This window comes from Epinephelus lanceolatus, chromosome 6 (assembly GCF_041903045.1).
Source record: "Epinephelus lanceolatus isolate andai-2023 chromosome 6, ASM4190304v1, whole genome shotgun sequence".
NCBI lineage: Eukaryota > Metazoa > Chordata > Actinopteri > Perciformes > Serranidae > Epinephelus > Epinephelus lanceolatus.
In genome coordinates, this window is record NC_135739.1 from 30,984,904 (window position 1) to 30,999,859 (window position 14,956).

The 14,956-nt window shown below is 42.1% G+C and overlaps 1 protein-coding gene across 4 annotated transcripts in view; it reads right to left on the reverse strand.

Moving 5' to 3' along the window:
• Window positions 1–14,956, reverse strand: part of lrp8 (low density lipoprotein receptor-related protein 8, apolipoprotein e receptor) — a 232,338-nt gene that overhangs the window by 52,105 nt on the left and 165,277 nt on the right. For all 4 annotated transcript variants that reach the window (XM_033621269.2, XM_078168965.1, XM_078168966.1 and 1 more), the window contains exons 5-7: window positions 13,346–13,720; window positions 7,215–7,337; window positions 3,113–3,235 (exon numbers count right to left, since the gene is read on the reverse strand). In XM_033621269.2, the coding sequence (XP_033477160.2) occupies window positions 3,113–3,235; window positions 7,215–7,337; window positions 13,346–13,720 (621 nt within the window). The remainder of the gene's footprint in view (window positions 1–3,112; window positions 3,236–7,214; window positions 7,338–13,345; window positions 13,721–14,956) is intronic.

The window sequence follows — 14,956 nt, forward strand, 5'->3', positions numbered from 1 at the left end:
CTACAGGTTCTGCTGTGAGACAGTGAGACGGAGAGAGAGAGGTACAAAGACAGCAAGAACAGAAATGGAGAGAGACTGACAGAAAGAGATGGAAGGAAGTAAAGACTTTGAGAGACACTTGACTAAAGTTGGGACAATTTACAGTCTAGTCGATGTATTCTATCAGATAACAAATCACCTCTGTATCAACATAGTATTACAGTAAAATAAAGTAAAAACATGAAAACCAGTTTCAACTTATTCATTTCATCCTAGCAACTACAGAATACACTATAGGCCAAAAGTATGTGGACACTGTCGACACATGTAACAACTTATTTTCAAGCAGGACTACTAACCCTGGTGACCTTCCTCAGAATTTGAAAATACTACTTTTTTGTCATAGCCTCAGTGCTACTCCTGATGGCTAACTAATGTTGATATATAGAATCTGTGAAATTTCCCTTTAAAAGAAATCTTAGTACAGCATAAATGAAATCTTAAGCAATTCCAAACTTATCTTGGCGGTAGGGGAGAGCTTCTTTCCTTTTTCAACATGACAGGCAAGGTCCATGTGGAAAAACTTGACAGGCTTGCACAGAGCCCTGACCTTAGTTCCATCCAACACTTGAGCTTGAACGCCGCCTGTGAGCCAAGCCTTGTCACCCAACATCAGTGGCCTCACTCATACAATTGTGGATGAATGGCACCAAATCCCTGCTGCACACAAAGTCTTGTGGCAAGCCTTCCCAGAGGAGTGGGAGGCTGTTATAAGAGCATATCAATACACATGGTTTCGGGATGAGATGTTAAACAATTGTTCATATACTTTTGGCCATACAGTGTGACTTGATTTCAAAGGAACCCTGAAGAGTTTTTGAGCACTAGCAAAGTGTTTTTTATGAGTGGATCCTTGTTTTGTTTGTATCATGCACGCAAACCAAGGCGGTCTCATCCCAACTCGTCAAATACTGACGCTAGGTCAGTGGCTCTGGTGTCAGACACTGAGTCACAGAGGCACCCTTAGCTGCCATGTGAAATGAATAGTGTCAGTTTTTGATACTCTGAGCAACTGCTGTAGTATAAAGAGCAAAAAGGTTCACACAGGGCGGGTGGGAGTGGAGGTGGATGGATCAAACAAACTCCGGACTTTCACCAGTGAGCCCGCTGTTTGTGTCCTGTGTGAAACCGAAAGTCAGTGGAGTTATTTTAATAACAACCTTGTGTGCTAGTACATGTAGCATACTATGCTGGTGACACACAGTATATCGCTTATCGTCACATTACGTTAGTAACTACTGCACGTATTTTAAGCCAAAACATAATGTTTTCTCTCAACCTGACCATGTACTTTTGTTGCCTAAGCTTAAGGAGGTAAACCTAGAAATAAAGTTTTTTAACCTACATTGTAAGTTTATTTTGAAAAAGACTATGCATTTAACGAGCAGAAAGTGTACATTGCCTGTGAAAACGGAAATTTATTTTGAAAAGAAAAATGCATGTAACAAGTGTAAATTGACACACTGTCCCTGAGAGTTCAAAACTGATGCAGGAGGGTACCTAGCACATCATATTTTGACGTATAGGGCCACTGACGAAGCGTCTGTATTTGACGAGTTGGGAGTGAAAACATGTTGCATGATTGTGTTTCACATCTTGCCTTCATTTTCACACTATTTCACTGATAGACAGCTGGCAGTTGTAACTACTGAAAGAGGGTACAGCCTTATGGAAAAATCAAATATTGTGGAAGACCAAAGGCCTTGATACTTATATCATGACAATACTGTACATTGACTATTGGTGCTATCACAAAATATTTACACAATGAGATTTTTGATTTTTGTCAGTAATGTGGATGTAATGACTAAGTGGGTGAAGGCAAATAATGGGACAACTAAAACAGTCTGTTAAGCTCAGAAAATGACATCACTGTACTGTTATTCAGCCTTTCACACCGGGAAAAGATAACTCTTGCGGTATTATAACATCCAAAAACTAAGACAATATCTAGTTTCATATCGCAATATCAATATATCTAGTTATTGCCCAGCCCTACAACAAATGCAGGACAGTAGAACCAAGTAAACATGACTGTAAAAAATACATGATTGCAAATGTTTTATGAGTTAGGAATTCCATTCAAAACATTTGCTAGACCTGTTTTTTCTTTTACTTGTAAAGCACTTTGGTCTCAGCTCTGTTGTTTTAAATGTGCTATATAAACAAATTGGTATGGTATGGTATGGTAAGGATACACACACCGCCTTATAGTAAGTGACGCTTAACATAAATATAACTTCATTTTGAGTCATTTTGCATTGCTTTGTCCTGGCCTTGGAACTATCACGTTCTCACTGTTGCAGAAAATGTCATTGCCAGATATAGCTACAACAAAGAGGAGGTGCAAGTCTGCCTTGTGATATACTGAACATCATGTTTAACATTAATGTTATGGTTACAGGGCAATCTCATTACAGTGTATATCCATCTGCCTCAAGATCAGAGCTCGCTGAAAGGGCAGCACTCTCACATATAATTTGATACCCAGATGCCTGGCTTGAGATCACTCTACTTCAGAGCAGGACTGTGAGTGAAGTGCAGTTCCCTTGAGTAATCTAAGAGACTTCAGCTTGTACTTGTGTAACAGTTAAAAGTTACAAGCTATATTTACTTGATGGATTTCAATTAACAGGTATGTTCTTCTGAACTGCCTCACTCTGTTTGGAGCTGGATTGCACTGCTTGTGATGTAAGATCCGTGACAGAAGCTCGCTAAGTGGTAATTATCTATGGTGTGTGGATAATCTGTGTGGTTCCTTATGGCTAATGTAGTCCGGTCACGTTTTCCTGGCTAAGATCGCACTAGAGGGCAGAGTCGCTTGGCTCTTTGATCATAACAAGGCAGTTGAGAAATGTCCTGATTTACCCTGCCTTGATCAAATGAAGCTCCTTTTACTTAGATGAGTGACCACCCACATTAGAGGCAGTTGATGATGCCTGGGTATGAGCGTGTGCATCGGTGCTATTACACCAGCATGTACATACATCCATGTATGCCTGAGGTGGTGAAAGAGCTAATGGGTATGTGGGTATGTAGGTGTGTGAAGAGAAGCAGAGACTAATTATCTTACCGCACTCCTTCATGGGTTCATCAGACCAGTCCTTGCAGTCTTTCACATTGTCACACACCTTGCTGCTGTCAATACACTCCCCGTTCTTACAGCGGAACTTTCTTGGCCCGTCGCACTTTGTGACTGTGGTGGAGACAACAAAGTTCGAGATCAGGTTCTTACTTACTGAACTACATCCATTTCAGCAAGACACACACAAGGTTCAGGGACGTTAGTAGGTGTTTTAAACAAATCCTGAACAGCTGAACCAAATTTACAACAAAAACCCAATCCCACCAAAATGCAAACTGCTAACATACCATGACTGGTAGCACAGACAGTTCCAGAGAGAAAACATTTTCTTATTCTTTTGTATATAAAAGTAGGTTGGCAGATACAGTATTGTAACTATGATGCTTTTGCAAACAATACTGTGAAATTCTTTTGCAGTTTGTGCAGATAGTCAGCCAGGAAGTTGATTGTTCTTGCTCACAGTAGGAGCTAAAGTGATTAGTTATAGCTATCTACTATACCATTTTGATAATAGATAGCCGGTGGAGCTTATTGAGAGCAATATTAAGATATGTCAGAGATTTCCATAGATAAGATTTTAATTTATTTAAGGGTCCAGTATGTCAGATGTAGTGGCATCTAGCAGTGAGGTTGTGGATTGCAACCAACTGAATACCCTTCCGCTCACCCCTCTCTTTGAAAACCTGTAGAGAAAATTTGGTTGCCTTCAGGTAACCTCTCTTGATTGAGGGTCCTTTCTGGGTTCAGTAGAGACATGGCGGTGCAACATGGTGGGCTCCACCATGGATGTATTAAAAGATCTGGATACAGCATTGGCGGCCGGGCTCAATTCATTTCTGTGAAAGTTGCTCAGTGGCGCATGAAGCCAAAATCGCTCTATGTCCGCTGTATGAAATGCACAAGATGATCAGTGCTGCTTCTGCATCATTGGGCCTATAGAGCAGGTGCACTAGAGACTTAGGGCCATCGAGCATGGCTAAGCAGCTGAGAGAAACCAAGCGGCCAACTTCTACTGGCTCCACTAACTTGAGTGGGGATAAAATAATTTAATCTTGTGGCTCTTGTTGACTTTCTAAATGCTATTGGACCGAATTGATTAAATCTTGGTTGTGATGCTCAAAATAAAATGTATCCACTGATTTATAGGCATCTGTTTCCTGATGTAAGTCTATGGGGAAAAAAGTCTTTTGGGCCCAATGGCATCATGTGACAGACCCTGGAAACTGCAGTACCACTGTTTGGCCACTACGAAAATTGTCTGCAAAGCCCAGCACAGTTCCCACAGGCCTGGGCTCCAAGGAGAAGGACTTGCCCCCTATGTAAATATGAAGGGCTCATTTTATGCTAATGAAAACCCAACAGTTCCTAGTTTCAGGTAATTAAACACTAATGAAAACGTAATTATGAATATTATATTCCCTTTCTGCCAAAAGACCCCCCTCCTGCACATTGCAAGTTTAACCATGGTTTATAACAATGATTCCACTACATTTATGAGACCCTGCAATTATTTTACACACACACACTCATATATATATATATATATATATATATATATATATATATATATATATATACAGTACAGGCCAAAAGTTTGGACACAGCTTCTCATTCAATGCGTTTTCTTTATTTTCATGACTACTTACATTGTAGATTCTCACTGAAGGCATCAAAACTATGAATGAACACATGTGGAGTTATGTACTTAACAAAAAAAGGTGAAATAACTGAAAACATGTTTTATATTCTAGTTTCTTCAAAATAGCCACCCTTTGCTCTGATTACTGCTTTGCACACTCTTGGCATTCTCTCCATGAGCTTCAAGAGGTAGTCACCTGAAATGCTTTTCCAACAGTCTTGAAGGAGTTCCCAGAGGTGTTTAGCACTTGTTGGCCCCTTTGCCTTCACTCTGCGGTCCAGCTCACCCCAAACCATCTCGATTGGGTTCAGGTCCGGTGACTGTGGAGGCCAGGTCATCTGCTGCAGCACTCCATCACTCTCCTTCTTGGTCAAATAGCCCTTACACAGCCTGGAGGTGTGTTTGGGGTCATTGTCCTGTTGAAAAATAAATGATCGTCCAACTAAACGCAAACCGGATGGGATGGCATGTCGCTGCAGGATGCTGTGGTAGCCATGCTGGTTCAGTGTGCCTTCAATTTTGAATAAATCCCCAACAGTATCACCAGCAAAACACCCCCACACCATCACACCTCCTCCTCCATGCTTCACAGTGGGAACCAGGCATGTGGAATCCATCCGTTCACCTTTTCTGCGTCTCACAAAGACACGGCGGTTGGAACCAAAGATCTCAAATTTGGACTCATCAGACCAAAGCACAGATTTCCACTGGTCTAATGTCCATTCCTTGTGTTTCTTGGCCCAAACAAATCTCTTCTGCTTGTTGCCTCTCCTTAGCAGTGGTTTCCTAGCAGCTATTTGACCATGAAGGCCTGATTGGCGCAGTCTCCTCTTAACAGTTGTTCTAGAGATGGGTCTGCTGCTAGAACTCTGTGTGGCATTCATCTAGTCTCTGATCTGAGCTGCTGTTAACTTGCGATTTCTGAGGCTGGTGACTCGGATGAACTTACCCTCAGAAGCAGAGGTGACTCTTGGTCTTCCTTTCCTGGGTCGGTCCTCATGTGTGCCAGTTTCGTTGTAGCGCTTGATGGTTTTTGCGACTCCACTTGGGGACACATTTAAAGTTTTTGCAATTTTCCGGACTGACTGACCTTCATTTCTTAAAGTAATGATGGCCACTCGTTTTTCTTTAGTTAGCTGATTGGTTCTTGCCATAATATGAATTTTAACAGTTGTCCAATAGGGCTGTCGGCTGTGTATTAACCTGACTTCTGCACAACACAACTGATGGTCCCAACCCCACTGATAAAGCAAGAAATTCCACTAATTAACCCTGATAAGGCACACCTGTGAAGTGGAAACCATTTCAGGTGACCACCTCTTGAAGCTCATGGAGAGAATGCCAAGAGTGTGCAAAGCAGTAATCAGAGCAAAGGGTGGCTATTTTGAAGAAACTAGAATATAAAACATGTTTTCAGTTATTTCACCTTTTTTTGTTAAGTACATAACTCCACATGTGTTCATTCATAGTTTTGATGCCTTCAGTGAGAATCTACAATGTAAATAGTCATGAAAATAAAGAAAAAGCATTGAATGAGAAGGTGTGTCCAAACTTTTGGCCTGTACTGTATATATATGTACAATACAGGACGCCACCTCCACCCCCCACCACCCCCAAAATGAAAAAAGAATAAGAGAAAAGTACATAAATAACTAAAATAAAAAATAAAATGCATCCACAGAGGCATGCACACATGTTCTCTACCATGCCCTTTTTGAAAACTATGAGGAGTAAAAAATCAATTTCAGGTTCACAGGTGCACTTCAAAACACTGGCTTCAACATAAAGTTCACAGCTGGGCACATTGTGTAAAGATGACCTTGAGCTTTTCTCTGTGCCACAATATATAAACATAAGGTGATGTGTTGCCCTATGCAGTAAAATATATCTGTATCACTGTTGTTTGCAAATGGAATAATGCCCCTCTCTTTCCACAGTCACATTTCACTGTGAACACTTAATACGTTCAATGAGATTTAAGGCACAAACATACTGAGCATCTTAAAACACTTCGACACCGTGGCCTCTTACACTCCCATTCCTTCATGCCATGTTGCTTTAGCAGTGCATATCTTACTTCTTTAAACAGTTTCTCATGGGGCAGATTCAACTAGTGCAGCCAACTGCAGCCATCTGTGCTTCTTTCTACTGTATCCCCTGTGAATCTTCTTAGTGGTATTAAAGTTGTAATTGGATGGATTTTCAGGGTGAATCAAGTATGACAAAAGGACTAAAAAAACGCACTGAGATGATGCCTTGCGAACAGAAATTACATTTGTAAGGATTGCATTACCACTTTTCTTAGCTGTAGAATATGGAATATGAATCTTGCCACAACACTCAGATGAAAAACTACCATACGGCTACCTGCGCCAAGTGCATATGTGAAAATGAATATTACACAGGTGTGAGTTTCACTTTGAACATCTCGTACTCTCATCAGTCACTTACCGTTGACACAGCCAGCTTCATCGCTGTAGTCCGGACAGTCGTGAACTTTATTACACTGTTTGGTGCCGTGGATACAGGATCCATCACCACACTGGAACTCATCAGGTCGACACGTAAGCAGGGCTGGGGGGACAAAAAACCACGCACACATACACATTAGATTTAGCTGGCTTGTTGTATTATTATTAGCGTGACAATGTCATCTATTCGTTTCTTCTATATAAAAATACAAATTTCATAGCACAAGACAGCATTTTAAAAAAAACACACTCAGTCACTGGTGGAGAAATAAACCCTCATAAACACTCTTAAACATTTACTCTAATGTAAGCAAAGTGAAGAAAACACACAAGAATACAACACTCAGGCCATCATCATTTCTCTTCCTCATTTTTGTCTATGAAGATGTGCATTTGTTTTCAGAGTCTGTTGTGGTTGTTTAATCAGGCCAACTTGGAGTGCATTCCAATCCAACAGTAATCAGTCATTCACAACTCTTACCTGCACAGAAAAAGCCCCAATGGAAATGAAAACCAGGCAGCTATTCATTCACTGTCTGAGGAAAACCCACATCCAGTGACCTATTGAGTGTGTGTGTATGTGCAAGTGTGTATGGGCATTTGTTTGTGCTTGCTCTAACGGCGGAGGGCAGGTTTATTTAACTCATTCGTCTTTTTAACTGGCTGTTTAATTATTCATGTCTTGTGTTTTGGACTGGCTCTGCTGAGGGAATGGAGGCAGACATGATCAATGGCTGTGGAGGCCACAAGAATGCGTGGCACACATTCACTGTTATCGGGAAATATGGAATTAAACACAGCCACACACACTGTTTCACACTGAGTGAGCAGACATCCACAACAACCAAACTGTCAGGATAAATGTTGGCATCTTACGTTTCTGTAAACCACCTATATGGAATATTGGGCGTTATTATGTCGTGGATGTGTTGAAACTTTACATTTCTTAACATTTGAACGATGCTGTGGCTAACCTTTGGTAACGTTTAGGCAAAAAAAAAAACAACCCTTTTTTATGGTAAGGAAAAGTTAATGGTTGGCTGAAAATACCAGGTTCAGTCAGGAAGACTTTAGTCAAAGAAAACTTTATTTCCATTCGCAGTATTATATTTTGCTGTATGGCTCTGTTCTGGGGCCCCTCTGCTTTTCCCTTTCCTTCCATTTATCAATTTTCATCTGCTTATCCTGAGCGGGGTCGCAGGGCTAGCGGGCTGAGCAAGGTAATCCAGTCGCCTCTCCCCAGCAACACTTTCCAGTTCCTCCTGTGGGATCCCGAGATGTTCTGAGGCCAGATGAGATATAAAATCTCTCCAGTGTGCTCTGGGTCTGACCCAGGGCCTCCTATCTGTTGAATGTTCCCGAAAACCACTAACAGAGGCACCCAGAAGGCATCCTGACTAGATGCTCGAACCACCTCAACTGGCCTTCTTTGAGGCAAAGGAGCAACAGTCCTACTTCGAGCTCCCTCTTGATGTCCAAGCTCCCTCTTGATGTCCAAGCTCCCTCTTGATGTCCGAGCTCCCTACCCTATCTCTAAGGCTGAGCCCAGCCACTCGACAGAGATAACTCATTTCGGCCGCTTGTATCCACGACCTCATTCTTTTGATGACAACACAAAGCTCATGACCATAGGCGAGGGTCTGAACGTAGATGGACCAGTAAACTGAGAGCTTTGCTTTCAGGCTCAGCTCCCTTTTCACCTCAACAGTTTGGTGCAATGCGCCCATCACTGCAGATGCCACGCCAAACCGCCTGCCCATCTCACGCTCCATTTTACCCTCACTTGTGAACTCCTTTGCTTGGGGCAGTAACTCTCTTCCAACCCAGAGGGGCCAATCCACCATTTTCCAGCAGAGAGCCACGGCCTAAGACTTGGAGGTACTGACTCTTATCCTGACTGCTTCACACTGGGCTGCAAACAGCCCCAGTGCATGCTGGAGGTCACAGTGTGATAAAGTAAACAGAACCGCATCATCTGCTCAGAGCAGTGATGCAATTCCTAGGTCCCAAAACAGGACACTTTCCTCTTCCCATCTGCGCCTTGAGCTCCTGTCTCTAAATATCACAAACAGAACTGGTGACGAGGGACAACCCCTGGTGGAGGCTGACATTTGATAGCTGTCTCAGCCAGGTGTCACGCCATCAACCATACCCTCCGCTCCCCGATAACAAAGTCAGCTCATATACATGTAAGCACAGCTACGTCACTTTAGACACATTGATATGATACATGTGTAGTGCACAACTGTAACGTATCTGAGGTTTGCAGAAATGTACAATTCCAATATTTTCCTCTGGCAACTGGGCTGTCCACAGATTCACATTCTGTAGTTGAGCAGATGCACACAGACACATCGAATGACCAAACTCAAATGCATGTATGCAGCAAGACTGGCGCACATTTTCATGAACACACGCAAAAGTTGACTCAGGCGTTTAATGCTCAAACAAAAAAAAAATAAAGATAAACACATATTACTGCTAAAATCAGCAAAGTGTGGAAGACATAATCCTGTGCCATCACAAAATGTGCTGATTCTTTCAGCCAAATGATTGGGATCTGAGCTCAGCTAATTATGATAAATCCCCAGGATGAATAGTAATAATAACGGATTGCCATCTGCAGAAATGTTGGCAGGAGGGAAAGGAGAGAACCAACCCGAGATACGATTTGACCATTCCTCATTTACATTAACCTCCTGTCACCCTCCTCGCAGTCACTTGTCTCAGCATGTCTGTGAAATAACACAGGATTATTGAGACAGATGTTTCAAATAAGATGGGAGATAATAACCAGGGGACGGGTCCGTGGGAATGAGCCAGTCTTGGTGGAATAGAGGAGGAGGAGAGAACAAACTGGAGATATGCAATGATTCTCACATTTCTAATTTACATTGAAATGTTGCACCTCCCTTAGCTGAGCGCTGCTCCCTCATTTACATTACACAGACATCTAAAACTATTACATCTTGTTTGACACAAACCTCCCAACCGCCCACTTTTATTCACACTGTGGTGAGCATGCACACAGACCCAATCAAATACATATAGTACACACAGCTCCTGTCTCATCATATCTGTGAAATACTGAACATGGTTATTGAGACAGATGACTCCACTGGCTCATGTAGACAAGGCAAGAGCACTTCACTTGCTGTCACTCTGTCAGAAGTCATCGCTATTCAAATTTGTTGCTGGGTTTGTTTTTGTTTGTGTAGATATACAGTGCTTTTTTATTATTCATGGCATTATTCTCAAATAATAATGTACTGTAGCCAAAACTAAAAGTTAAAAGTTATCTCTCAATTAAACAGCCACACTGGTCATCATAATAATGGATAAAGATTAAAAGGCTCCTGCTACACAGACGACTATGTTTAATGTGCCGTTACCAGCTATTAAATGGCTGCGTTTCTTGTTATACATTCACAGGTATATTAGTTGACTGCCTTTGTCATCAGGAGGTGGACAGGATGGCGGATGGTGTAACATCTGGGCGAGAAGGCTGGCGAGCTGCTGACCACTGTTTGAGACTGACACACAACAACACCGGCTGTTCTTTAGCGAGACATTTAGGCATTTCCAGCAGTGGTTGTGCCCCCAAACGTAGGTGTTTTTTTAGCAACCTGTTGCTGTGTTTCCAGCAGTGTGTCTTCCCCTAAACTTGGGTGTTTTATTAGCAAGTCATCACTGCATTTCTTGCAGCATTTGTGCCCACACAAGTGTTTTTTGTAGTGACCCATCATTGCGTTTCCAGCGGCTTTGTGCCACCAAACGTGGGTGTTTTTAGCTAAAACATGCTCTTTTCCTAACCAAAACTAAGTGGTGTTTGTGCCTAAACATAACCACATGCTAACCACAGCATTGATGAAACATAAAGAAACGTAAAGTTGTGCCAGCAGCCATTTAATAAGGTGATAATGGCATTTTGAACATACTGGTCGATTAAGCAGGAGCCATCTGACCCAGTGGTTTCCAACTGGTGGGTTGTGGTCCAAAAGTGGTCGCGGCACCATTCTGAATGAACTGCAGGTGACATGCAACTTTATTTTCAAGTGCAATGAATTTCCAACACACAGCGTTAATTTGAGGTGCTGTCTCCTGCTGCAGAGGGTGCAACCAATGGACAGCTACTTAACACAGACAGCAAACTAGCCCAAAGACATGGCCAAACACAAGTATGACGCTGAATGTGTTAAACTGTGTGAACCTGGACTAAGGAGAACTAATGACTAAGGAGAAATCCAGTTGGGAACTACTGTTCTAAGCTATATCTATAACGCTGATGACCACTAATGTCTATTTAATAGAGAGATAATATTCACAATGGGTGTCTGGGAAGTCACAAGGACAAAAGTCCTATGAGGGTTAATTATTTCAGAAAACCACTTAATAGCCACCTATCAAACTCATATACTTAACAATAATTAGAAGTATGAATAGAGAGGTAATGAACAGGACAGGCCACAATAGTTAAAATGAGTATATCAGAGTTATTTCAGGTAGCACGACAGATCTGGAAGACCGTGAATCATCGTGTTAAATTGTTCTGGAAAACGAACATTCAACTTCTATCCTTCCAGTACAGATTAAGTGGATGTAGGAACAAAAATTTGATGCCCAGGAAGATTTAGATGGAAGATTCTTCCATAAATGCTATGACTCTGATGCTCATTTGTATGTTGTTTTTAACCTTGTTGTCATATGATATTCACATCAAGGCTTATTCTATTATACAGTGCATACCTACATAGTTATCTGGACCTCAAAGACAATAAATAGTAATGACCTGTCGGCCTTGAGAAATCGTGTCTGGAGAGATGGGAGGGTTTTGAGGAGTATTATTATTCATTACATGCAACGTACACATTGCCACAGCTGCTTGTGCTGGGGTTGTGTGGTAATTCACTTTTAGAGTGACTACGTCAGACTGGAGTGCCTTTAAGTGCCGTACCAACCCTCAGTGACTGTAGCATTATTTCATTATTTGCATTTGCATGTACATAAAAATCTGCATGTAAGCATAGGCATGATCTCCATGTATACATGTGTCTATGAAAGTGTGTGTGGAAGTGTGTGTGTGAGTGTGTGGCAGCGCAGTGTGCTTGTATCATGTCCTATGTGCGAGGCTGCTGTCATCTCACTGAGTGGTGTGTGGGAGTGTGAAGAGGAGACCAGATGGGGGTCTCGCTTGATGAAGGACCTTCACCTCCCACACACGCATACACACACGCACACACGCACACACGCACACACACACTTACACAACAAACACATATGGTCAAACACACTCTCAGATTCTCCTTCTGCTTACACAGATCACATGGTTGCATGGCAACACACTCATGGATCATCATGATAAAGTTAGTACTGATCTTCCTTCAATCTTGTGGCGGCACAATGAGATTTGTCTCGTAGTCTTTGTTCACAATACACAGCATGTCAGCCTTTGAAGTATTTTCCCTCAGTAGTGGCGAGCCACACACATAACCATTGTTCTACAACATGAATTATTGTTGCTATGGATTAATTAGGCCTACAGCTGGTAGTAATTTTTTATCATTTATCATGACATTTATTTTTTAAAGCCCCGACCTACCATGAATTTAGCCTCCAAATAAGTACCGTGTGTAGCCTTTGTGTCATGGAACATATATATTACATTAAAGAACCATAACATTGCAACTGGATGACATATTCCTTCATTAAAATGAACACTGTTAATGTAAATTACAGGCAAAGCGGTGTCCCTGAGCAGTGCAGTGACATCAGGGCTGCTCTCTGGAGACTGAAAATGCAGTCATGGAGCTGTTTCAGGATAAACTACACTGACACAGTGTTTGTTTTAATTGAACTATATGTTAATGGCTTCTTTTATTGTTTTTTTTGGCATGCTATGCCACTGGGGAAATGCTATATCATGCTGTGGCTACAAAAGAAATACTGCTGATTGGGTACATTCAGTCTCCTCAGGGTTTCTTGATAATAATGAAAATGACAGCAGCATTATCTTGTAGAAGTCCATTCAGTCACACACTCATTTACACACTAATTTACACACCCACTCATCAGTCCAGCCACATTAATACAATATATCCACAGATGACTTACGACAGTTTGCTTCATCCGATTTATCCTTGCAGTCCGCGTCTCCATCGCACTTCCAGTTCATGTGGACGCACTCCCCGCTCCCACACTGGAACTCGCCCACCGGGCAGCGAGGTTTCTGGGGCTCTGTCCTCCGGCTGCAGCGCTCCATGGACTCGTCCGACTTGTCCTTGCAGTCCGGGTCGCCATCGCAGCTCCACAGAGCGGGGATGCACTCGGAGTCATTGCAGCGGAACTCGTGCTGGCCGCAGGTGGGAGCCGTGCACTTCTCTTCATCGCTGGCATCCCCGCAGTCGTCGTCTCCATCACACACAAAGATTGGGGCCACGCACTTCCCATTGTGGCACTGGAAATCTTTGGAGGGGCAGGCCTTGGCATCTACAGGATGAATGGGACAAGGGAATGGAAAATGGAGGTTAATATTTTGAGAGACATTGTTTCTTTCATTTTATTGATTATGCATAATCTGCAATACATCTCATTATACATATGGAGGCTCTTTTATAAGTAGAGTGAATTATGGAAACTAAATCGAGCTGTCAAATAAGGCCATCCACTTTAAGTTTACAACTTTTGTGCATGTGAAAGTAGATGAGAAAAATGTGAGTTAGAGGACACTGCATATACAGTATTCAAACTCCTTGAGGGAGCAGGAATATATGCAGCAATAAGTCTTCCTCTCCGTCCCCAGAGATGGAATGAAAGACAGTGTTGGTGTTAAAAATTTGAGTTAATGAGCGGAGGGCAATTCCAGATGTTCCTCGTTTGCTCTGGGGCTCTCGCTCACTGGTGAGCGTAAAAGAAAGAGTTTGATTTTAACTCAAACTAGTGACTGTGCATGGTGCTGAGGAGATGCTGAGGAGCAGCTCTCTTAAGCACACATTCCTTGGAAGTCAAGGAACATCAAAGTGTAGCAGGTGGAGGAACAAAGACAGGATGTGCTGTAACTGTTCAAGTAAAACAGGATAAAGAGCCAGGGTACAAAAAAGGAAAACAGGGCCTCATGGGAAAAGCACATATTCTGCACTATTAAATATGAATAAATATTGTCTCAACAGCAACCACAAAATCTTAAACCTTTAATCCTGGAGTCTTTCAGGACAAGGACCCTTTAGCTATTTCATATATTGTATAAAACTGAGTTACACTTGAGATAACTCTCTGAATATTTTTTTGCTCTTCTCTCGTTTGCATTTGCCTGTAGCTGCTAAGTCAGCAGCAGTTGTAGCCTGACTAGATGTGTTAACCTCACCCTCTGCACTTTTGCTCCTTGTTCCGGAAATGGACAGTATGTCAGAGCGTCTTGCTTAAAAAGTAACAGAATGATACACTGTTGCTCACAAGAATGTCAATGTGTGTGTATTACTGGAATAATAATACAACAAATTGGCCAAAATATTTCAACAGAATGTAAATGGGGTGGCTGTGGCTCAGAGGTGGAGCAGGTCTTCGATTCCTGGCTCCTCCAGTTCGCATGTTGAAGTATCCTTGGGCAAGATACCAAATAGAATTTCTCCCGATTCTTTGAGTGGAAGACTAGACAGGCGCTATAAAAATGCAGTGCTTTACCATTTAAATGCTAGCTAAGTATTGTAAATGTTCAATTAATAGCTG